Below are 24,115 nucleotides of genomic sequence, written 5' to 3' on the forward strand. Positions count from 1 at the left end.
TTTAAAGGGTTAATGGCACCAACAGTGTCTCACAGTGACCAAAAACCTGATTGGAAAACAGTTCCTCAAAATCCGCTAAAGGATATGGATATATTTTAGGTCTGTAATGTTACCTTATTATCAGCTCATAGACTAAACCTGCTATTATGTTGAGACATTTCTGGGTTTAAGGCTTCACTAAAAACCACGACTGAGGTCACACATGATCAGTCCACTAATCTGTGTTTCTGTTAGTGCTGTTCAGAGATCTGATTGGAACAAATTTGGTTGTTAAAAGGCTTAAATGAAATGTAAACAAAGAGCTAATCATATAGTTTCATAACCATAGGTTGCAATCAGCAACAGGCTGATTATTATGGCCTACAGTTGCAGGTTTATTGGAACAAATCAGCATTAATATTGTAGAAATAGTTTATGATTTAACTAAAAAAATGCAAATGTTTAGTTCCCCCCATAGTGTAATTTGAGTTCCTTTGAATGCCTGTTTTGTCTTTGACATCAGTACTATTCTTGTGTGTTTCCATGGATATCAGACCTCTTATCAGTATTGTAATTGACTAGTTACCTGATCCAGACACTCTGAGCCATGGTCCACTTGTTTCCCTGACGTTCAAAGGCATTCCAGGAGCTTAGCCTGTTCCAGGGGCCATTTAGATGCATTTCCTAGGATCGTTTTCTGTCAGAATTTTAACCATTTCTCCATAAATTTCAGGTTTAGATAAAGAGAATCAGTGAAGACGAGACAGTGACACAATAAAAAAGAAATTTAAATAAAGTCTATTATGAACAAGCAGATGCTAAAAACCCCAGTGTAGGTAATTATAGGCAGCGCTAGATAAACATGGACTGAGAGGGTTCTGAATGAGAACAAAAAACCCAAATGAGATGTGATGCCTTAAGATCAACTGCAGTTCTAAAAACTTTCTGGGGAAAAAAAAAAAGGTTTATAACAAAGATCAACAAAAGAATGGAGGAGGACCATCTCTATGTTCTTTTATCTAGAACCAAAAAGAGCAGATAGAACAGAACAGATCTTGTTTTATTTCACGAGGACCAAATATAGAGGCTGAGATGGATTAAAATCAACCTTCTGGAAAGGCCCTGATCTCAACCTGTTAAATATTTATAGGCTGCTGCTTAAAAGCTGGATCAGCAGCAGGAAAGCAGCCAGTTTAAATAAATTCCTATCGATTCCTCCAGGAACTTCCAGCGATAATCATAAAAGGAGTTTACTGATGCCATAGGAAGCACACATTTCCTCAGACATAGCTTCTTTAAAGAACTGGAAAACAACAAGAGAAAAATCTCAACATTTTATTCAATAAAACAAAACATCCCCAAACCAGTGAAGGTTGTGCTTTTCCTTTCCTGTTTTCATTGTCTCCACAGATGATATTTGCTAAGTTTTTAAGGTATATTTTAGTTGGCCATGTAAACGATTAACAATAAGCATCACATCCTTATCGGTGTAAAACTGTGTTTCATTTCTGTAGTTAACTGGTTGGAGTTGCTTTTCTAGAATGCACTTCGGTCATAGTTACAGATATTTTATTTGTTAAGATCAGTTTAATAATTATCGCTGACTTTTGCAGCTCTTCCTAAAAGAGGAATTAGGATTCAGTACAAGCTGTGGTCATAAAACAAGTCAGAACATGTCTTCTTTTTTAAGCTTGAGGGTTTAACCCTCCTTAATTTTTAAGAAACAAAAATATAAAACTTCATAGAGTTATTTCTTATTAGTGCAAAACGCGCTTCTGTTACACTTAAACATTCTTCACTCAGACTGTCCCCCTCTTTGGTGGTGGAGTGCAGCAGGCGACAAGGCAGGGTGAGGATACTGCCATCCTCACTTCAAAGCACTGTCACTCCATCAGGGAGAGGAGCTTTCCTTGGCTCCAGGGTCCCTCCATCCTCCGAAAGTCTTCTCCAGGTAGAGGGACACAGCCAGAGTTAGCCGGTCCTGGAGTTCCCCGCCCACGACCTGCACGCCTAGAGGAAGACCTTCCTCATTCAGACCCAGAGGACACTGGGTAACCGGCAGCCCGAGGATGTTCAGAATACCTGAAGAGGGAGAAATATCACATAAAGGGTTGCTCATCTTAAATAGGGTCAATATGAAAAGTTAAAACCATAAGGATTAGGGCAATATGGTAAGCCCACAAAGTCCAACAAAGTGTGTGTATGTGGTTAAAGCGTCAGATGGGTGAATTTCTTTTAAGTAGAATAAAGCCTCAAAACTAACCAACTCCAAACAATACAAAACTTTTCTATAGGTGTTTTTTTTGTGTTAAAAATAAAGATTATTTAAAACACAGCCTTTTGTTTGAAACTGATGAATATGTTTATGGAGGAAATCCAGAGTTATGAGTGTCACCACTCTAAGACATTATATATTGCTCACATATGTTGAACTGTTATAAATTCTGTATGCATTTTATTTAAATATTAGAGCAATGAGCTAATAATAACATTACCTAATGCCCTGCTAAGCTATGCAGGTGCTCAGTCTGCGCTGATGAATCAATGACTACTTTATGCTGAATAACTGAACAGATGTAATCTAGACTAGGGCTGAAATGACTGATCATAATTAATCAACTATTAAAAATAATTGTCAACTAATTTGGAAATCCAATGGTCACTCTTTGTGGAAAAAATAACTACTTACAGCCGCGATTAAGACAAAACTGTAGAAAATAGAACAATTCCATTTTATAATATACATATATTAATTCATTCATCCATTTTATATATATAAATATATTCATTAATTCATCCATTTTATATATGTATATCTCATTGCATATATATGTAGTCATATATTGCACAGTTTTTACCTGTTTTTTACCAATTCCTGTAAAATGTGCAATAAAAGCTTTTTTCTACATTAAGGCAAGTATTTAGGTGTACCTCACTTTAACAACATAACCCCATCCCCTGACAAATTTTAAAAAATGTCACCAAAGTGGTTGTTGCCAATAGACCCTGTGGGGCAGGACCACTTGTAATGTTGAGCGTCGTTGATTTAGCAGTGGTACAGTCAGGATGTGGCAGCTAGTTTAGCTTAGCTGAGCTTAACCATATTGAAGCATTGATCTTTTGATCCAGAGATGTATGCCATAATGAGATGAACTTATATCTGACCCGATGACAAAACTCTGTACAAGTGACATTAGTAAGTAATTTTAACCAATGAGAAAACTCAACAGATCAAAAATCTCACATGAAAACGTGAAACAAATACACACCCCGGTTTATGCCATTTTTCAAAAAAAAAAAAAAAAAAAAGTTGACTTGTGGGTAGGGCTGCAACTAACGATTATTTTAAAAATCGGCCGATAATTTTTTCGATTAATCGATGAATCGGACAAAAAATATTTTTTATATTAACCTCTTTATTCCAAAATAAACATTTTAGACAGAACAAACAAGCACACAAGTACAGGTTGCTCATTAACTGTCCTGGTGCAATATGAAAAATAAATGTTTGTGTTAAAATTATGCAAACTTACATGAGAAATGTAGCTGTACATCCACAAAATATAGGCTACTTTGTTTCATAAAGTGCAAAAAAAGACATTTTTGTTTTTAAAAGCCCCTAAGGGGTTCAAACAATAGGCCCCCCCATTTCAACAAATGAGTTTTTTTTAAAGACTAATAGAGTTCTGCCTTTTAAGACAGGAAAGTATAGCAGTTAAAGGTGGAACTTGAGAAAATACTGAACCATAGAGATAAAAATAGCCCTGTGATTCAAATTATAAATTGTATTTGGAATAAAAATGAGAGAACTAGGGGTTCTAAAAAACACATCCTCCAAAGACAGATATTTACATGGGAATGTGGCATATACTTAATTGACATATTACTGATCTTGCTGGATTTTATTCTGCTTTACTTCTATAAATTGCAGGATCTTCTTTATTTTATCTTTGCCAGAAGATTTAAACTTTAAAAGCCTTGCCCTCATAATTAGCAAGTTAATTTATTTATAAAGAATATATAAACGCTGCTTAAGCTAATTCAAATGAAATAAAAAGTAAAATAAGTAGCCAACCTTTTCACTGTCTGTAACCTACTAACACGGTAAGGAAAGCATCAGATGAGCTACCTGAGAAACTAACGTTACGTTTCCCCACTTTAAAACGAAACAAACATGGTGGTTCCGTGTCATGTTAATTTGTTTTGACAAAAGTTGCATGTTACGACTTTTTTCACTTTACAAAGCGCAGGCTATTTTAATTATTGTGATCAATTTGCGCCGTCAATCCCGGCGCATGCACGCTTCATTTGCAGTCTGGACACTGAGGGTAAACATCCTGCGGCGGCCGTGGATGACGCATTAATCGCGCAACACAAATAATCGATGATAAAATTCGTTGCCAACGCTTTTAAAAATCTATTTTTATTGATTCGTTGTTGCAGCCCTACTTGTGGGATAGTTGCACTTTTAGCAAGATGGTGCCATCGTGACAAAACTAAAGCATCCTGTCCTTTCCACTTAATCCCAACACATTTTCCCAATACAAAGTGGTGGCATAACAAACATGACATAGAGACTATAAAAATATGACAAGATTTAGCAATCCACATTTCATTGTTTCCCATGATTTTTAGAAACACAAAGAAGATGAACCTAGAGACAGCGGCTTTAGCTTTCTCTGCTACACCTGAGCGGTAAATCTGGTGTGGTTTATTCTGAGGGGTCAGTTTGCTTACTAACCAGTGTAGGCGAAGTCAAAGGGTCTAAAGAGTGGGTGGTGGTGTTTTGGTGCCACTCTGGGGTGAGACGGGTAAAGCAACACGCCGTCAGTGCCCAGCATTTCATCCAGCTTCCTCTGCAGCTCCTCCTTCTGCTGGATAATGAAAGATGATGGTTTGGTCACCTGGATCATCTCAAGAAGCGCCAACACTAAAAAAGACGACACAAAGCGCACAACAGAGTTCTTAGTAACTCCAATAACAACCATGTTAGTGAGCACCAGAACCTTAGCTATTATCTTCTTACTGATAGCAGGCATTGTGTGGTTGGATTTTCCCACCAATCTTTTCAGCAGCTCCCAGAGAGCCCACGCTGGTCGACCCGGTTCCCCCATCAGCTCAGCAAAAGCTGTCGGAGTCTGAAGGAGCAAGATAGAAACATTTACACACACTACTCAAAAAAATTAAAGGAACACTTTGTAATCAGAGTATAGCATCAATTTAATCAAACTTCTGGGATATTGATTTGGTCAGGTAAGTAGCAGGGAGGAGATTCCAAGAGACAGGCAGTTACTCCAGGAGAGCTGGAAAGGGCCGTAGAAGGTCTACAACCCATAAGCAGGAGCAGTATCTGTTCCTTTGTGCAAGGAGGAGCATTGCCAGAGCCCTATAAAATGACCTCCGGCAGGCCACTGGTGTGTATGTCTCTGACCAAACAATTAGAAACAGACTTCACAAGGGAGGTCTGAGGGCCCGACATCCTCTAGTGGGCCCTGTGCTCATTTCCCGGCACCGTGGAGCTCGATTGGCATTTGCCATAGAACACCGGAAATTGGCAAGTCCGACACAGGCGCCCTGTGCTTTTCACAGATGAGAGCAGGTTCACCCTGAGCACATGTGACAGACGTGAAAGGGTCTGGAGAAGCTGTGGAGAACATTATGCTGCCTGTATCGTTCAGCATGACCAGTTTGGTGGTGGGTCAGTGATGGTCTGGGGAGGTATATCCATGGAGGGACGCACAGACCTATACAGGCTAGACAACGGCACCCTGACTGCCATTAGGTGTTGGGATGAAATCCTTGCACCCTTTGTCAGACCCTATGCTGGTGCAGTGGGTCCTGGGTTCCTCCTGGTGCACGACAATGCCCGGCCTCACGTGGCGAGAGTATACAAGCAGTTCATGAAGGATCAAGGAATTGATACAATTGATTGGCCCCCACGCTCACCTGACCTAAATCCAAGAGAACACCTCTGGGACATTACGTTTCGATCCATCCAACGCCGCCAGGTTGCACCTCAGACTGTCCAGGAGCTCAGTGAAGCCCTGGTCCAGATCTGGGAGGATATACCCCATCTGTCGTCTCATTAGGAGCACGCCCCGACGTTGTCAGGCATGCATACACGCATACACGCACGTGGGGGCCATACATATTACTGGATACCATTTTGAGTTGTTGCAACGAAATTTCAGCATAATTGACTAGCGTGCCACATAATTTTTTTACTGAAGTCTTTGAATTCAGCCCTCTGTAGGTTGATCATTTTCATTTTCTTCAAATGATGGGGCATCCGTTTGTTCCTAACACATAACCTAGTCCATATCAGTATAAATAAATAGCATGATTTTTATCCCCATTGAGATCTGATGTGTTCCTTTAATTTTTTTAGCAGTGTAGAGATATATCTATATATATATATTATTTTTTTATTATTATTTATTAAACATATTATATATATAATACATATACAAAGTATTTATACTTATACAATAAAATGGGACAAAATGTAAAATAACTTCCAGACACTGTATGCTCATTTTTCTACTACAGCAAGTAGTTCACAAACACCTGTGAATGAGTCACAGCATGGATTTAAAAACATATCAGATTAACTGATGGACTGTGAACTCCACAGAGATTCATAAAGCGGAAACGTTTTACATGGTTGGGTTACATTAAATGACACAGTTACAGTGAGGTTTAGTGGAAGTGTCAAACACTTTAAGTCCAAGCTGGTAAGGAAGTAACTTTCTCTAAGGGAGTTTAAATGAGACTACCTCATACCCGTGTTTAACTGTGGTATGCAGTATGCTGCCGGCTAAACAGATTATGTGGCTTTTCTGGGTAGCAGACTACAATAGGTGCTGTGACTGAATAAAACTGATTAGCTATACCATAAAAATGCAGATTAACAAACATACAGATAAATATCTGTGTATAATTCATATATGGACGGCTCTATGTATAAAGTTTACAATGTTTTAGGTAAAGTACGACCCTTTTAATTCTTCATCTCCACATTCACCTTTTTTCATTCCAATGGATGGATGGAATAAAGAATAGTTAAATTTTCATACTTTTCCAAGCAACTAGGGCTGGATGATTTATCGTAAAAAAAAAAAAAACGAAAAAGGCTCGCAATCAGAATATTTGGGTTTAAATCAAATGATGACAGACAGGTAAATCTACATTGCAAATTGTGTCATTCCCACAGCACTACTGGAAATCTTTTCAGTCATATTGAAGGCTGTCTCCCTCAATGACTGGACCAGGCTGCAGTGTTTTGGCCATAGACTTCATCTGGAAATGGGTGAGCTCCTTTATAAAGTCACAAGCATAAGGCACTGCATTGCATTTGGAACACCACAGTAATTAGGCCTAGGTTATTACTATAACTACTAAAACTCGTAGTAATCACAATATATTATGATTTTGAACTACCTTTTCAATAGGTTGGTTTTTTGTTAAATATTATTTGGGCAAAAAAAAATATTGTGATCTCAATTTTAAGCGTGATTCATTTTTTTCCCAGAATCGTGCAGCTCTACTGCCGACACGATCAATAAAAAGGTTTTTCTGTTTTTACATTAAACAACAAACAAACACAGCTATGTGCTCTTCTGTTATTTCTCTTTCTTCATTACACAAATAATCTTAATTAAACATCTGTGTGACTAAGAGCTTCTATTTACTCCAAATAAGAGAATCACTGGAGGATCAAAGTAACTCATAATACAGGACGTCCTGTGAGCTGATAAAAACAAGGTTCTCTGTTCAATAGCTTCTCAGTGCATCAGGTCCATTATTTTTTCCTAATCTCACTGGTTCAATAATTCAGATAAAAAGCTCAGGATAATAAATGAGGTGCAAGAAAAACTAAAAGTCAGATTAAATAAGGAACAAATGAAGCAAAAAAAGAGAAAAGGAACTTCATCGTCTTTCCTTAATACACCTCTTCGCATCCAAACAGCCACCAAAAGGAGCTTTATTTGATAAGAGACACCTTTTATTCCTCGGTTTCAGAAGGATCAAATTCTAGCAGAAGGGTTTGATCATTTTTACCAGTACAGTACAGAGTAGATGCTGCCAATTACCTTCCCCTCCTTGTCAGGGAGACCCATGTACGTATCCCAGATCTGGAAGGAGTAACGCAGCTCAGGTAAACACACCTCCTGCACTTTAACTCCAAGGTCGGCCTCCAGACGCTCTGCCACCTGCAAACAAACAGTAATTATATATCAAAGCACAACTTGAGGCGCAAGCTAGATATCTGTAGGCGTTATATGGGAGAGACGATGGAAGCGCACCTTCCTCTGGATGTCCAGCAGCTCTTTGCTGATGGGGTACGTGTAGGCAGAGCCGCCATCATGAGGAATGGAGAAGAACCGCAGCTTCTTCAGGTCAACCTCTGTGTCTAATGACAGCCTGGTTGGACATATGGAAATGATTAAATCACTGATTGAAGATTTAGAGCATCCTGTAGTTGGGTAGGGAGCACAAGTAACCTGAGCTAATTTATAGTGAAGTAAATCAGTCTTTCCTCCTTTAATCGACCAAGAATACAGTGCTTCATATTTTTTGACCAACAGAAATATGTTTTACTAGGAGTTAATTTATCAGTTTCAAAATACATCCGTTATTCATCTTCCTCTTCTCTCCGTCTCCAAGTTCTTAGGGTCTTCTTGCAATTTCCAGAAAATAAAGTTAGAATTCAGTCAAACTGACAGCTGTAAGAACAGTTTAGCATGTTTCCTACTTGTGAGCGTTGCGTCCTGCCATGATCTTGAGCATGGGCAGCAGGTCCTCAGCATAGCGGCACATGGGACCAGAGCTGAGGTACTCCCCCTGCCTGCCAGAGGTGGGGGGGTACTGGTTCTCACAGGACACCACGCCTGAAACACAGAACCAGCTCTGAGCTCCACTTTTAACCCTTTCAGGGAAGCCTTAAACAGGATTTCCCTCAACCTCGCTCTTGTTTCTCTGCACCTGAAGGACAATCTGACCAAGGTTGAGGTCTAGGTTTTATGCAAAGATTTATTCAAACTTTTCGAAGTAGAGTTTGTCATCGATCGTTTCTTGCTTTAAGCCTGTAAGGCGGCACTGTGAGAAGAAGATCTGTCGAGTTCTCCTTTACTTAAAGGGATACTGAATAAGAAATAACTGCCATCTAGCAGTGAATTCTAAGTATTTCACTCTAAAGAACACTAAACCCTAGTAGCTTACTGCCTCAAACACATACAGTGGAAACGGTAACCTCGACAACGCAGAAGTAACCATGTCATCTGATACTTCATGGAGTTTTAACTCAGCTGAAGAAGTTCATGATTTCTCAAATATTGCAGACTGTATTGGATCACTATTGAGATTTTTGCATACGTGAAAATGAAAACATAAATAAATAAATAGAGTAGCGGCTGGAACGTAGCTACAACTTTGCACCAAACACCATGTGTTATCAAAATGTATATATTGCTCTACAACAACATTGGTTTAGGTCTACAGGATCTACTGTTATGTTTTCTATAGTAACATAGAAATAAAGTCTAATTAAATGGAATGGAAAAAGTTTAGCTTCATGCCAATTTAGGCGGTACGGTTCACTGACTGGCCAAGGAGACACATGGTAACTTCATGGTTTTCTTTCCTTACCCCCTTCCACCTGGAGAAGGCTTGTCTGATGTTTATACTTTTCTATTTTACCGTAAATGTTTTCAGATTCATTGTCTTCTAACTACTCTCTTGCACTTATATCTTAGTCAGTTAAATAACATGCTGCTGTCATTTTTGCACATCTCTGATGTTGCTGCTATTTTCACATATCAATTACTTTAAAAATTATTTCCCCGATGTGGGGCAATAAAGAGATTTTCTTTTCAATGTAGAAGCTGTTCCTTGTGCTCCTGCTGCATATCCATGGTCCTGCATTGTGCTGCATTGTGTTAGCATCTACAAATGATTTTCACCCCCACCTCTCAATCATACTGAACCACCAACCAGGGGAAACGCATTGTTATTCAGGTGAAAGTACTTTTATTCCTGGTGCCTGTACTTTCAAGATGACAGACTGTCATGGCGCTTTGCAAACAGGTGACCAGCCTTATGTATAAACCAATATAAACTCCCTTGCTTATGAAAATGTATCAAATTATTAGTGGAGGTAATAACACACCAATAATAACACAAATGTTAAAAAAGGAATTGTTACACAGCGTCCCTTTAAAATAAATCAATGCTGACATCCTAGAACTATCTCAAAATATGAAACTGTGACTGACAGATAAATCAGTGAGTTTAAACACGTCTCTGAAAGACATTAGTACAAATTCAGCAGATACTTTTCACCCATACGTTTTATTTAAAATCTAAATGAAAAAAGGATGCAGCCATCAGAAAACTATCAGGCAGCTTTTCTTACCTGGGGTGGTTTTATGGCCGAATACACCGTTGAAGAAACAGGGCATTCTGATGCTGCCGCCGATGTCCGAGCCCACACCGATGACCGCTCCTGCTGCAGCCAGGATGCTGCCCTGTCCCCCTGAGGACGCAGGACAGCCCGTTTTTGTCTGTCCCTTAAATAGAAAACTAAGAACCAATCAGTCTTTACGATTTCACTGAGCTGACTCCGTAAATTGCCTTGAGACAACATGTAGGCGCTATATTAAGAAATTGAATTGAACAATATAATCGAATCATGTCTGAAGAAACAGGAAGTGGCGCCCTAACGATGATCTAAAAGCTCCTCCGCTGAGAAAAACAATAAGATGTTCTTTTAAGGCCGGCTGCTGACCTGAGCTGCCCCCGGGGATCCTCTCCAGGTCGTACGGGTTACACGTGATCCCGTACAGGTGGTTGTGAGACTCAAACCACATGCACAGCTCGCTGGTGTTGGTGACGCCCAGGGGTATAGCACCGGCTCTCTTTAGGTGAGCCACAGTGGGAGCGTCGACTGAGGACACCACTCCTCGCCTGGACATCAATCCTGTCGTCAGGGGCATGCCTGCAGGATGGACACACGTTAACAGCAGCCTCTACAAGGATATAGGCAATATGGAGGTGTGTGTGTTAAAAGTAGTAGTTACCTTGGAGGGAAAATGACTCTTTGACAGATAGAGGGACACCCAGAAAGGGAAGTCTGTCCTCCAGCACCTCCTCTCCTCCCGTCTCCTCCTCTATCAGCTTATCAACCTGAGCAGCCTCCTGGAGGGCAGCTGCAAACCTAAAGAAGAGATCATTCATCACGTTTTTTTTGTTGTAGTTCCAGATAATAGGTCTATTACCTTCTTTTCAGAGTCTTCCATAAATAGGAAAAAAATGCATAGTTCAATATGTATTTTATCGTATTAAAGCCTGAAGCTTCAAAGTGTTATAAATTAGATTTTAAGTGACCAACTGAAAGTAGCCATAGAAGTAAAATAGGAGGGAAATAACATGCCTGTTTTACCAATTTTAACAATAAAAGCTCTAACACTTTTAAATAAAGTCCCTGATTTGGTAAACTGAGCCAGTTTGAAGGCAAAACTCTATGTAGGTTGGAAACCAACACTGTAGATAACCCTGAACTCTGTGGTGAAACATGGCGGCCGCATCATCATACTGGTGGGTACTGGTTGGTGCTTTTCACCATCAGGAACAAGCAATGGGAAGACGAATGGAGCCAAGTACAGGAACATCCTGAAAGAACACCTTAATACTGGGGCATAGGTTCACCTTATAGCAGAACAGCAGCCACAAACATACAGCCAGAGCTGAAATAAATTAATGTAGATCAAAGCATATTCTTCTGTTAGGATGGCCTAGTTCAAGCATAGATCTAAGTCCAGCTGAAATGATTTGTAAGTCTACATCTTTATAGATGCTTTATAACAGTCTGACTGAGCTTGAACAATTTTGATAATAAAAAGAGAATGTCAACTTATAGATCAAATAAGATAGCTTATTAACCTATAGAGTGATTATAACTACACCCTACTCATGCTTTTGTCTATTAATAAACCAAATGAAGAAGGGTTTCGACAAGCTATGTATGCAAAAATTACAAGATCAGAAAAATCCACAGACAGTTGCAAAAGTCAAAAAGGAGTGAAGATAACATGCTTCTTCCTTACCTGTCTTTCACCACAGCATTAATGAACGGATTAACCTCCTGAGTCCTGTCTATGTAAGCCTGCACCACCTCCACACTGGACACCTGCAAATACACAACATTTAAAAAAGGACTATATATGACCCTATTAAAGACAAACAAAGCACAAATCAATGCAAATTAATACCAGAGCAACTATTTACTAGATTTTTTTTTTTTTATTCGCCTGTAAAAATGGATGAGGTATTCTGCTTCAAATATCTACAACACTTTATTAATTATTTCCAGTTCTAATCAACAAATATTCAACAACAGTGGAGAAACTCTGTTTTCAGGTTAAGGTCTTCTGAGTTTTTATCTGCATTATCAGAAGTTTTTATCTGACCCCTTTGTGTCAAAATGACCTGTAAGTGAAGTTGTTGTTTTAACAGAAACTCTATATCCCAGAGAATAAGCATGTTTCTGATGAGCAAACAGCAGCACAGGTGTGCTGCCACTCAACAGGTGCAGCCGTTACTGCTCTATAACCGGTCAACTAACTGCCGAGGCAATAGAAAAACGGCTGATTATGAGTAATATCAGCTCACATTTGCTTATGTACATTTAAAAGAGAGCTTATTGGTATAACAGTGTGTGTCCAGTCTGATTGAGTTGGGTACACACCTCTTTTCTCCGGATTTTCTTAGCGAGCTGCGTCGCTGACTGGAGCAGCAGGGGGTTAGTGACGGGCGGCAGCTTCTTCTTCGCGGAGGCTGCGGTTGTCTGAGTCCTGAAAAACTGAAATATCGTGAAGAAGAAGGTGGCGACAGCTCTGAAGAGCCACGCCTGAGCCTTTTCCAGGCGGCTCAGAGCCATGTTTTCCACCGCGGTTTGGAGGACGGAAGGTCAACGGCTGCTCGAACGCTGAGAGCCGCTCCTGATGTGGAGCACCTTGTTCCTGCTAGTGAAGATGGCGCAGGTTAGAGAGAGTGAGAGAGAAACCGGATGTTTGGTGATAGATGTCAAAATAAGATTAAAAAAAACAATAAATAAGGTCAAGTAGTAGTAATAATAATTGCATTATTGCAATTAAAAATATTATAACTTCTATTGTATTATTTTAAAAATTTATAATACATTTTGTATTGAATAGTCGTACATGTTTCCTATATAAAATACGAAAAATATGTTTTTTTTATTATTATTATTATTATTATTATTGTAGTATATTGATAAACTTAAATGTAAACAAAGATAGAGATACGTTAAAAAAAAGTATCTAATTATATTGAGAAACTGTTTTATTTTGAAAGTCCCTACCGGGATGTATTGTGAAGCATTACATCAATTAACTGAGGTACAGTAGCAAACGTCATCTTTAAGTTAAAAGTTTAGCCTTGAAGTAATGCTAATATTAAAGAAGTTTTGTTTCTTGTTTTTCAATCTTTTATTATAAAAATCAAGTTGAACTTTGGAAGATTGGACTTTCTTTAATAAACAATTAGGTACTTTTTAATTTCCAGTAAGCAGCAGCAATGTATCCAGTGCTGCTGCCTAATGGTTCTTCCAGTGCTTTCAGTGTGTATGTTTTTCAGTTTTTTAACATTATATTAATATAACCATATACAATGACTAATACTGAAATAAAGCAGATTTTCTTTTTCTTTCTCTTTAAAAGTCATGGGCGCTTCTAAACAGGAGCCACAAAACAAATCAAACATATACTAAGTTATCACACCAGTATATTTATATGAATGCCAACAATAACAAACATTATAAAAACACTTTATAAAAACAAAAACATAATTTCATGTAAAGGTTTACTTTTTGTACATAAATCTTGCCCTTCTGAGGCTTTGTGAATGCAAATCTGTGTTTTGCATGGTCGAATATGGTGTCACAAACCTAAAATAAAATAATGTACCAGTTTAATAATGAAGAAGCTATTAGTCAGCTTTATGGATTTTTTTTAATATATTAAAAATATTTATCTTTTGAGAATGTGTTTATTTAAAAGCAACTATGCAAATGAACAAACACCTAGAAAAAGTACACCATATTATATTATTTTCCATGTGGATCCCAGATTGTTCATGGATTCTTCTCAGTGCCAAGTCAGAATCAGAGGCCCTGAAGCCAGAATTGATTTGTAAAATTGGAAGTTTCCCATTAAGCACACAAAAAAATCTATGCAAGAACCTATTTCTGTTGAGTCGCGTTTTATAGTATTGATTCTAAGTGTAATGTTAGGTTTATTCTTTATACATCATGTGCATTGTTACTTTGTTAGCCAGATTAGACAGAGTAGAAGGCCTTCCTTCACATTGTGGATGTCACGATGTGTACGGAGGTCATCTAATCAAGACAGCCTTCGTGTCTTTAAGAATACACAGGATATGGGCACATCTTGGAGCCGGTCTGATAGAGGATAGCTATCTATAACCCTGAAGCATAGAAGCAAGCTGCATGAAGTTCAACACATGGATGGCGTGTCAGTTTCTGATACGGACAGCTAAGCAACCACCTGATGCAGCACATAGACTCACAAGGTATAAGACGCAGGAGGTGACCTGGCTCAAACTTTGCCGGACGCTTGCGGACGTGATTTTTGATACCACAGCTGTGCAAGCTCGGAGCATTTTTTCTCTGTCCTGTAACGACCTGATCTGGAATAAACTCTGTCATTTTTTTACTCCTGTTTTTATGTTTTGCGAACATTAGTCAATTAGACTATAAACTTTGCACAGAAATGACCTAAGCTGTCTTTATTTCGATATAATAGTTGTAAACAGAAGAATATGTCACCTGTAAGCTCTGGAAAATACACCAACAGCTACAGAGAGAATTTTATGGAGAGAATTTTGTTTCAAAATAGATTTGTGTTTGTCAGCTGTTGTGCAATAGGATTCTAACAAAGCCAAAGAGTAAAATCTAAAGAAATAACATCTCTTAAATAATTTTATAACAAACTTTAATATGAATTATGTTATATTCATTCGTGCTCCATATTTTGATTCAGAAATGTAGATTTGATCAATCCTTTATTATAGTTCTTCTAACAACTACCCTGAACTTAACAAAACTGTTTGTCTGTCTGCTTGTTTTGGTCAATTTCTATGTTTCAAAGTCAGGACAGTGATTGAATCTAATAAAACACTGATACCATTTTATATTCTGGGCATTTGTTGATTTTGGAGGAGGAATTCAATTCAACTCATTGCATTCAAAGTAACCTACAGGGTGATTAGTACACCTTTAAAACCTGCTATAATGAAATCACAAAATCAAATATTATTACAGTGAGGTTCTGGGATCTTTCTTAGAAAGGTAGATGCTTTATTTTTTATTCACAGCAGTCAGAAGAAGTAACTTTATTCTTTTTTTTAAACAAAAATATCCAATTCTGTGACTCCTGACCCCAATTATGTTTGATGGAAGCAGCTCCATAGAGGGAACAAGCCTCCTGCAGTAATTGTCAGTGGCCGCTAGAGGGAAGCATAGCTAAAGAAACTTCAATCCTTCTGGAATGAAAAAGAGGAATTAAGAGGAAGAGGAACCACTGCAATGCAACTTGGCTTTAGTGGAGAATCCATACTGATTTAGCTGCATGACAGATCTGCTGATTATGCAGGTTTTACCTCTACTTCTTTCTTTCTTTCTTTCTTTCTTTCTTTCTTTCTTTCTTTCTTTCTTTCTTTCTTTCTTTCTTTCTTTCTTTCTTTCTTTCTTTCTTTCTTTCTTTCTTTCTTTCTTTCTTTCTTTCTTTCTTTCTTTCTTTCTTTCTTTCTTTCCTCCTTCCTTCCTTCCTTCCTTCCTTCATCACTATAGAATTTTACTAAAGATATAATATAAACACAGTAGGCTACTTGTACATTATTAAGATTGGTTTAAATGCATGTATTTTTACAGTTCTGTTTATAGTGAAAACTGCTTTAACATGTTACAATTGCAAATTACATTTACAAAATACAATATATATATGGATTTAACCTCGGTGAAACATCCTGTTCCACTTAAAGCTGACTGCCGAGCAAATTTTCCGTGTGCTTTAACGAAACCTTCTGGTACATTTATGAGTGGAGAATCCATTCTAACCCTTCTTTCCTGTTATCGACTATTGCGGCTATGGCAGGCTAAAAGGGGCGTATGCACCTTTCAAAATGATTAGAGATCAGCAACTTGTCTGCTTTACTGTGTGAATAAAACAAGCATCTAAAAGGTATTGTTGAGGAGGGTTATTTCACGAATGTTGCAAATGCATATGAACCCAGGAGTCACTGCACAATTAGTCACGATGAAACCACAAACTTTAATATATTTGAATAGCATTTTTTTTGTAATAAATCAATATATGATTGTCAACTTTTTTTTGTTAAACAAGCTTTATTGTGTCCCTTTTACTTTGATACCCCGGTAAAAAAAAATCAGTAAAACCAACTTCGAAGACGTTGCGTAATTAACAAATAGAAGTCCATAGGAATGTGTTTTCATCAATTCAAGCTGTTCTTTGAATTTTTCAGAGGTTCCTTGGAAATGTTAAGTGAACAAACAGCATTGTGAATCCAAAGGAACACAACAGGCAGGCCAGGAAGAAACATCTGAAGAAGTTGAAAGCACTAATCAGAGCAGGAGCCAAGAGCCCCTTGGCCATTTGGGGCAGCTGCAGAGATCATGACATGACAGCTATTTGTTGTGTAATCCACATATCTGTTTAGTAAAGAGAAGTAGATATATTGCTATATTAGGAAAAAAAATTCCCCTCTGCTAGCGCACACACCATCCCCATGGTGAAGCATGGTGGTGTCAGCATCAGGCTGTGGAGAGGGCTTTATTTCGCCAGAACAGGGGATCTGATCATAACTCATAAGAGGATAGGCAAAGCAATACACTAGGAAACTGCATAAAATTTAATAGAAGCAGCAAAATACTTGAGAGTGGGGAAAATACTTAACTTCCTACCAGACAACAGCTCTGTGTTTATGTGTTTCAATGTCCTTGATCTAAAATACATAACTGATTTTATGTTAGTTTACAAAGAAGAAAATTAAACTATTTTAGTTGCTAAGTGTGCAAAGTAGATAGACCTACCCTATAATGACTGTTTGGAGTATTGACTTAAGAAGACTAAAAAACAAACGCATGCCACGTGCTTCAGATTTGTATTTGTAAAGCCTCGTGAAAGCCTTGTACCACTTTCCATTCATTAAGGATTACTTTTTGTTTGCCTCTAATATTAAATGATTGAACCAACATTAAGTTTCTTGTTGTAACGTGACGAAATAAGTAAAAGTTCAAGTGGTATTAATGCTTTAGCAAAGCACTGCAAATATTGCACACGCATTCAATGCCACAACCTTTCACACACAGACCTGCAAACTTTCTAACCCATTAAGGATAACTAAGAGGTTGTACTTGGGTAAACAACCAAGATGTTTTTTGAATAGAAAAGACAAAAGGAAAAAAAATTGTTTTGCTCTTATGTCCAAAAGATAAATGGTTTGTGACTGGGAAGGAAACAGCCTTTAAAAAAAAAAAAGCACAATACAAACATATCTCAATCCAAGCAGAGTGAAGAAAAACAGACAGCCTGATCACCTGTGAGGTGAAACCTGAGGCCCGCTCGTCTGCTAAGCATGTCGAGACAAGAGGGGAAAGCAGAGGAACGGCTCAATGGACAGGTTTTATGTCCTGAAGCTGCAGCGTAAACTCTGCTGTATTTCAGCTCCTTGTTAGATCCAGGCTGCAGTGTTTTCGTAGGGAGTGTTGCATATTGCATAGAAAGCTTTGAATGCATGGCCTCGGGGTAGAATGATATAGGATCAGTGAATAACAGCAGAATGGCTTCGGGCACTTCTCTATTGATTTCTATCTTGTTGTCTGTCCATGGATGGACATTGTATACCGACTGTAACTCTCTGTTGTGACACCGTGGCATCCATAGCAGAGACGGCGGTGTTTGAAAATGTTGCTGTCTGACAATAAGCTGGCAGACGACTTTACAGCCCGTATTCTCCCGAGGATCCCATGCAGCATTAACTAAACATTTAATTTTTCTAATGAGCTCAACATCTAAGCTCCCTCTGCTTCCACTTTTCTCAGAGCGGATGGTAATTCAGTTTTACTGTTTGTTTGGAGAATGGATTTTCCTTTCATCCACTTTACAGCACCTTAAGCATCCCCCCCACCCCCAGAGAGAAGACTGAAGTCATTCAGGATCCTCAGATTCTTCCCATAGGAGCGTCTTCAAATACATTCTAAGAGGTGGATTTATTGCTTTATGAGGCTTTTATGTTTAAAGGTTAATGGACCAATCTTTAAACAAAGGTTTAACTGAATTATCAGCTAAAATCTTTCATTGGAGTTGTCGAAATTAAGCATCAACATATTAAAACATTTTAGCAACAGGACTATAAGTATGGATAAGGTACGCTTGTTCTTATAAGTAACATTTAAAATATTTTTGTCTTAATGATAAAAAAGATGTGTCTAAATTTGGGTCAGTGATCGTGTATACCCATTTAATTCAGTTCACTTTAAATTCAGTTTATTTATATAGCACCAGTTCACAATGCATGTAATCTCCAGGCACTTTACAGATACAGTTCAAGCACAGTCAAGGTGCTCCAAAGTTTTCTATATAAGGAAAACCAGCTGATTGCATTGATTCGTAGACTTGACAGCAATCTCTCACACCAAGATTGCATGCAAGTGACAGTGGAGAGGAAAAACTCCCTTTTAACAGGAAGAAACCTCCAGCAGAACCAGGCTTAGTGAGAGCGGCCATCTGCCGAGGCCGACTGGGGTTCAAGGAGACAGAAGCAGACAAACAGAAGGAACATAGAAGCACAAGTCTAGAAATACTATAAATATTTTCTGTTACTAGCTCTACATGTGACTGTCTAGGAAAAAAACAGTTGAGCAGACCAGCCAGTTTTATTCAGGTTAAAGGGATGTAAGAGAGTACATACAGTTAGTCACAGTAATAGCTGATCCAATAGCTCCCAAGGCTATGTCTAGGAGAGAAACAGGACTAAACATTGAAAATAGGCTCAACTGTATCATCTATTAGGCGGAGGTCTTCAACAGGGGGTCAGCGACCCCTAGGGGGTCAACAGAGTTGCAATTTTTACCACTAATTGAAATGTCTTTAAATACACATTAACATGAATTCAACACACTGTAGTAAACAGATAAATGGAGGCAGAAGATGTCATTCAGTCATCAATTCACACATTCAGCGACACACAGGAGCTCTTTTAAGCTGGGCACCGTTTCATTTACAACACCTGTCCCATCAACCAGGAATCAGAATCAGAAATACTTTAATAATCCCAGGGAGGAATTACTTTTGTTACATTACTCCAAATTTAATAGAATAACTATAGAACCAGTTTGATATAAAACAATTTCATACAATATTGGGGGTCCTTGGCTTGGAAAACATTGAAGACCTCTGATCTAAGGTGTTGATGGCAGCAGCCCAGTTGCTATTCCTCTCCAAGATGTTGTCACAGCCAAACAGGAACAGACTAGATGACGCTGCTATGATGAGAAAAAGCAGAGAAATCATAAAGCAAGGGCTTGAACTAACAAATACTTTGGAATGGGAGAACAATTATAGAATGAAGAAGAGTGATGTATATTAGTCTCTATGTCCTCCTGCAGTCTAAGCCTATAGCAGCATTACTAAAGAGAAAGCTCAGGATAACCCTGAACCCCTCTAACTATAAGCTTTAGCAAAAAGAAAAGTTTTAAGCCTAATTATAAAAGTGGTGCTTGCTGTTTTTAAGTCATTCTGACAACAGAAGCATGATGACCCTGATCAAAGGTCTAGATATATGATCAGATACTTGAATTGAATAACCTCGATCTAACACTGTTTTCAACATTTTTGATCAGTTTGTCTGTAATTAATGTTCTGTATGCAAGTTTCTCAGCCTCCTCTAATAAGATTAGATAATAAGAATAATAAGAATAGACTAATTAGTATAATAGAAAATAGTGGAGTGATTAGTGTAGAAACTATTTAAAATGTGGATTATGTTTAAATTAACCAACATTTTGGACACAGCAGCCAGAAAAGGTGTTCAAGATATAAATGAAAACCCAGATAACCACAGCTGAAATACAGGACTCTGGAAAACAAGCATTATGACCTCAAACATCTAAGCTACATTTAGAGGGGAGTCACCCTTCTTACTATGAAACACTGAGGTGGATTATTGATGGCTTGGGTTCAAAACTAATGGCAAGCTAAATGCAGCATGTCATCAGAAAATACAGGTTGAAATGTCTCTGGCGACAAAAAAGGGAAGGTTTCCACCTCCTGAACTCACTATCAATTAGTGGGATTTTAAAACTTGCAGCTCATGTAAAACAAACCACGTATTTTCAGGAAATGAAAGCGTTTAGACAGGATTGGGAGTTTTCCAATCAGAAGAAATAGACTACTGCAGGTCTTCAGGTTGACTTTAAGTTGCATAGAGAAGTAGACTTTTTAAACCTTTGATTATAGTCATTAAGGTCGTTTTCCTTATGAATTAAAGGAGCAAACAAAATTCTTTCATAATAAATGGCTTCATCAAACCACCAACCAAGAGTGGAGGAAGTGGTTGTTGTATCATCATCAATAATCTCGGGAGAAAGAGTCTAAAGAATCAGAAATGAGCACATTTGATAATAAAGGGTAAAAAAATACATCCCAAATATTTTAGATGCTTTTTTTAATTTGAGGATTTAATTTCACTTGAATTTTAATTGATTTATTTTGGTTTTTCTTGTTATTTAGGAAGAAAATAAATCTTTTGAACAGCATTTCCCCCCTCGTCTTTAGGGAGATTTTAAAACAAACTACATATGCTGTAAACACTTTCTTTGCTTGCAGAAAGTGGGTTTGCTAGATTTCCTTTGTGCAACATCTACATGACCAGTTTCTCTTCTTGACAGCAGTATTTCATTGAGTTCTGAAAAAAAGAAAGACTGAAGGGTCCCATTTGGTGTCCCCCAGCAGCTCCCCACCCCCGTCGTCTTGTGCCTTGGGGACCTGTATGCAGCAGGGGCATTACAACAGCTGGTGTGCAGCAAGAAAGCAATTATAATGACCCAAGGCCCCCTGCCCGGAAGCCTGGAAGCTCAGGCGTGATTGTTAGGACCCCCAGATGAGCTTTGATGAGGGGCCACAACTCAGGCCATAACAGGAGGACCAGGCTGCTGAGGTGAAAATTGGATACTTCAAAAGGAGGACAGATTTTCATTTTATGTTTCTTCCTGATGATAAAGCACTCGAAATATCTTAATGTTACCAGAAGCAAAAGTTCTTTAATACTGAGTAAACACCTAAAAGAAGTGGGATTAACTTTTCTAAAGGAGAGTAAATGTGTAGTGGAATGAATCCAGATCCAAGCCGGTGTGTTAATGTATTCTTCATGTGGAGGTGGATCTTTACCACCAGGATGACCTGAGTGGCTCAGGTGGAAGCAGCAGGACCACAATTATCGATCCCGCCCCTACAGGAGGAGCTGTTGAAATGCTTCAGCAGGGGAGCTGCATGGCAGGAACCAGCCTCATTTATCACATTATTGTCATTCATCACACTGTATCTGAGTAAAAATACATACTATGTTATATCTATATGACTTTTCTGTTGAATGCTTTGGTGACAAACACACGTCTATAGTTAAGTTAATTAGTCACTGACTGTCCAATCCATAAACCCTGACTTAAATAATGATATATTGACATGGGCTCTTTTATGTGTTTTATTGACAGAACTTCCAGTTCATTTATCAAGATAAAGAAAGACTTCCATTGATGATAAAATAAAGCTAAACTGACCATTAAAAAGGAAAGTCAGTAAATGAAAATATAGCCATGAAGATCCCTGAACTAAAGCAGAGAAGATTCGCTACAATCTATTAAAGTTATCCTAGAAATATGAAAAGTCCCAAAGCGAAATATCGCCAGACACCAAAACAAGCAGCACTCTGTGAACTTATTAATAACCTTTGAACCTTTTTTGCATTTTTGGACATTAAGATAAACTGTGACATGTTTTGTTTGGGTTTTCATTAATAGCCCCACTTAGAATTGCTCATATTTATGGAGTAGAACGAAATATGAAAAGGTCAGTCAGCATTTATGATCATGCCCCCCTCCCTCCCCATGGGACTTACATCCATACCTGGGCCAGGCAGTTTAATGCATTAATCTAAAATATTGCATGGTATGAGTTTGGTGCAGGATTAACTCATTATTAACCATTTAGCTCAATTCGCCTTAATGCAAGTGAAAGGGGAACCTCTAAGGTTTTCATCCGGAATTTCCTGTTCTGCTGCCACCACCATGTTTCACTATGGGGGGATGTGTTTTAGATGTGTGTGTGGCATTAGGTTTTCTTCACCACATATCCTATTTGGTATGTAAATATCTCTAATATTGGTCTAATGTGATCATGGAGCCTTCTCATCCAGATTGAACAACAGAAGTTTGTGGTTGAAATTAGTCAAAATATTACATATAGTGAAAGACTATAAATACTTTTTGAAAGAATTGTCGTTTCAGAAAAACAGATTAAACCGGTCCAAATAAGCCACTATCAACCACATCCCCACTGTCACGGAACACTTCTAGCTCATAATCCTTCCAGCCTGCCTGGCGAGCCCCTGTGTGAACTCACAATACACTCACAATAGACAGCTTGATGAATTAGTGATCCTCAGTTCTGAATAATAGATAGAGATGATTATAATCAATCATCTCTGGGGTTTTTCCCCTGGCTTTTGGATAGAGCCAGTAAACACGGTCACGCAGAGGAAGACGCAAACCTTGTCCTAAGAGTCAGACTCAGCTGAATGTGTTAAACACTCGCAGTATTTAGCTGGGAGGTGTTACACTGCACCTTGCTGTGTAACATGCTCGAGGTTTTTTTTTTTTTTTTTTTACAGTTCTGAGGCATCCAGCACCTCCAGATGGACCAAACTAATCCCACAGTGAGCTGTGAACATAAATGTCCATGTGTGTATGTGAACCACCCACCCATTACAACTCCTTCTTTCATTTAGCGTCAACTTTTGCAGTTACTGTTGGAACCCTTGTCAAATGGGTGTTTACCCCCCCTCCACTGTTCACCACTGCATCCAGACTGACTGACTGTATCAGGGTGATTTGATGAGGTCTGATGGTTTTCTTAGACAGACATTTTTTTTTCCAGTATATTATTATCAATCCACTGTAATGAGGTGGATCTGAAAGCTGCCATTTGATTGAGATGAATTGGAAGGATTTGAATCTAATTTGGACCTGAATTGGTGGATATTAACAGACTTGTTTTCATTATGAAGTATTAAACATCTTAATAAAACATTTGTTTTAATTTGGTGCAATACGACTATGTTTATAAATTAAATATAGACATTTGATCTGCAGATGTTTTTCTAATGCAAAGCATTCTGGGAGAATGCTTTACAGGGATTTGCTGCCATGTAGATTAATGTGGCTGAACTGAACTTCCACTAAAGCACTTGTTGCAGATCATTGCAGGTCTTTCCTTTTGTCCACGGCATAGAGAGCCTTTTAATCTTTAAGCGTACTCGATAAAACCTGCACACTCTCTTAATCTTTCATGGTTCATATCTCCTGGGGTATTGTTGGATGATTGCAACACTTTTTAATAAAATGGGTGTTTGAAGTGTGCTGTTGGAACAGGTTTTTTACCACTGGCCTCAGATGGTTATCTGTATTTTTATTCAGATTTCACAACAGGCACCAAAAACAAAAGAAAAAAAAAGCCAAAAGGCTTAAACAGAAGGTTTAGGATTTTTTTCGAGGTTTCTGTTGAAAGGTGATGGACAGTCAATACAATTCAAGCAGCGGTGATAATATCAACCACACACATTTCTTATTTTTTTTTTTTATCTCAGTAAGTTACTATTAAACCATAATATGCACATCAGATAACAGCAATACCCCAAATAGTCCACATATTGAAACTAATTCAGACAAATTTGCCCATAAATTAGGCTGCTTAATAAGGAGGAATAACAGGGAATCAGTAATGGTCATATATATAAAATTAAC

General features: G+C 38.2%; 1 protein-coding gene across 1 annotated transcript; it reads right to left on the minus strand.

Moving 5' to 3' along the window:
* Positions 1-1,299: 1,299 nt before the first annotated feature.
* On the minus strand, positions 1,300-13,028 carry faah2b (fatty acid amide hydrolase 2b). The gene is made up of 11 exons (XM_038270356.1): positions 12,725-13,028; positions 12,084-12,166; positions 11,058-11,194; positions 10,766-10,975; positions 10,394-10,513; positions 8,735-8,870; positions 8,286-8,403; positions 8,073-8,192; positions 5,006-5,117; positions 4,721-4,909; positions 1,300-2,061 (listed from the first exon to the last, which is right to left on the minus strand). The coding sequence occupies exons 1-11, from the start codon at positions 12,914-12,916 to the stop codon at positions 1,871-1,873; spliced, it is 1,608 nt and encodes a 535-aa protein (XP_038126284.1). The 5' UTR covers positions 12,917-13,028; the 3' UTR covers positions 1,300-1,870.
* Between the last annotated feature and the right edge of the window lie 11,087 nt (positions 13,029-24,115).

This window comes from Cyprinodon tularosa, unplaced genomic scaffold, assembly GCF_016077235.1.
Source record: "Cyprinodon tularosa strain WSP-4 unplaced genomic scaffold, ASM1607723v1 ctg76, whole genome shotgun sequence".
Lineage (NCBI taxonomy): Eukaryota > Metazoa > Chordata > Actinopteri > Cyprinodontiformes > Cyprinodontidae > Cyprinodon > Cyprinodon tularosa.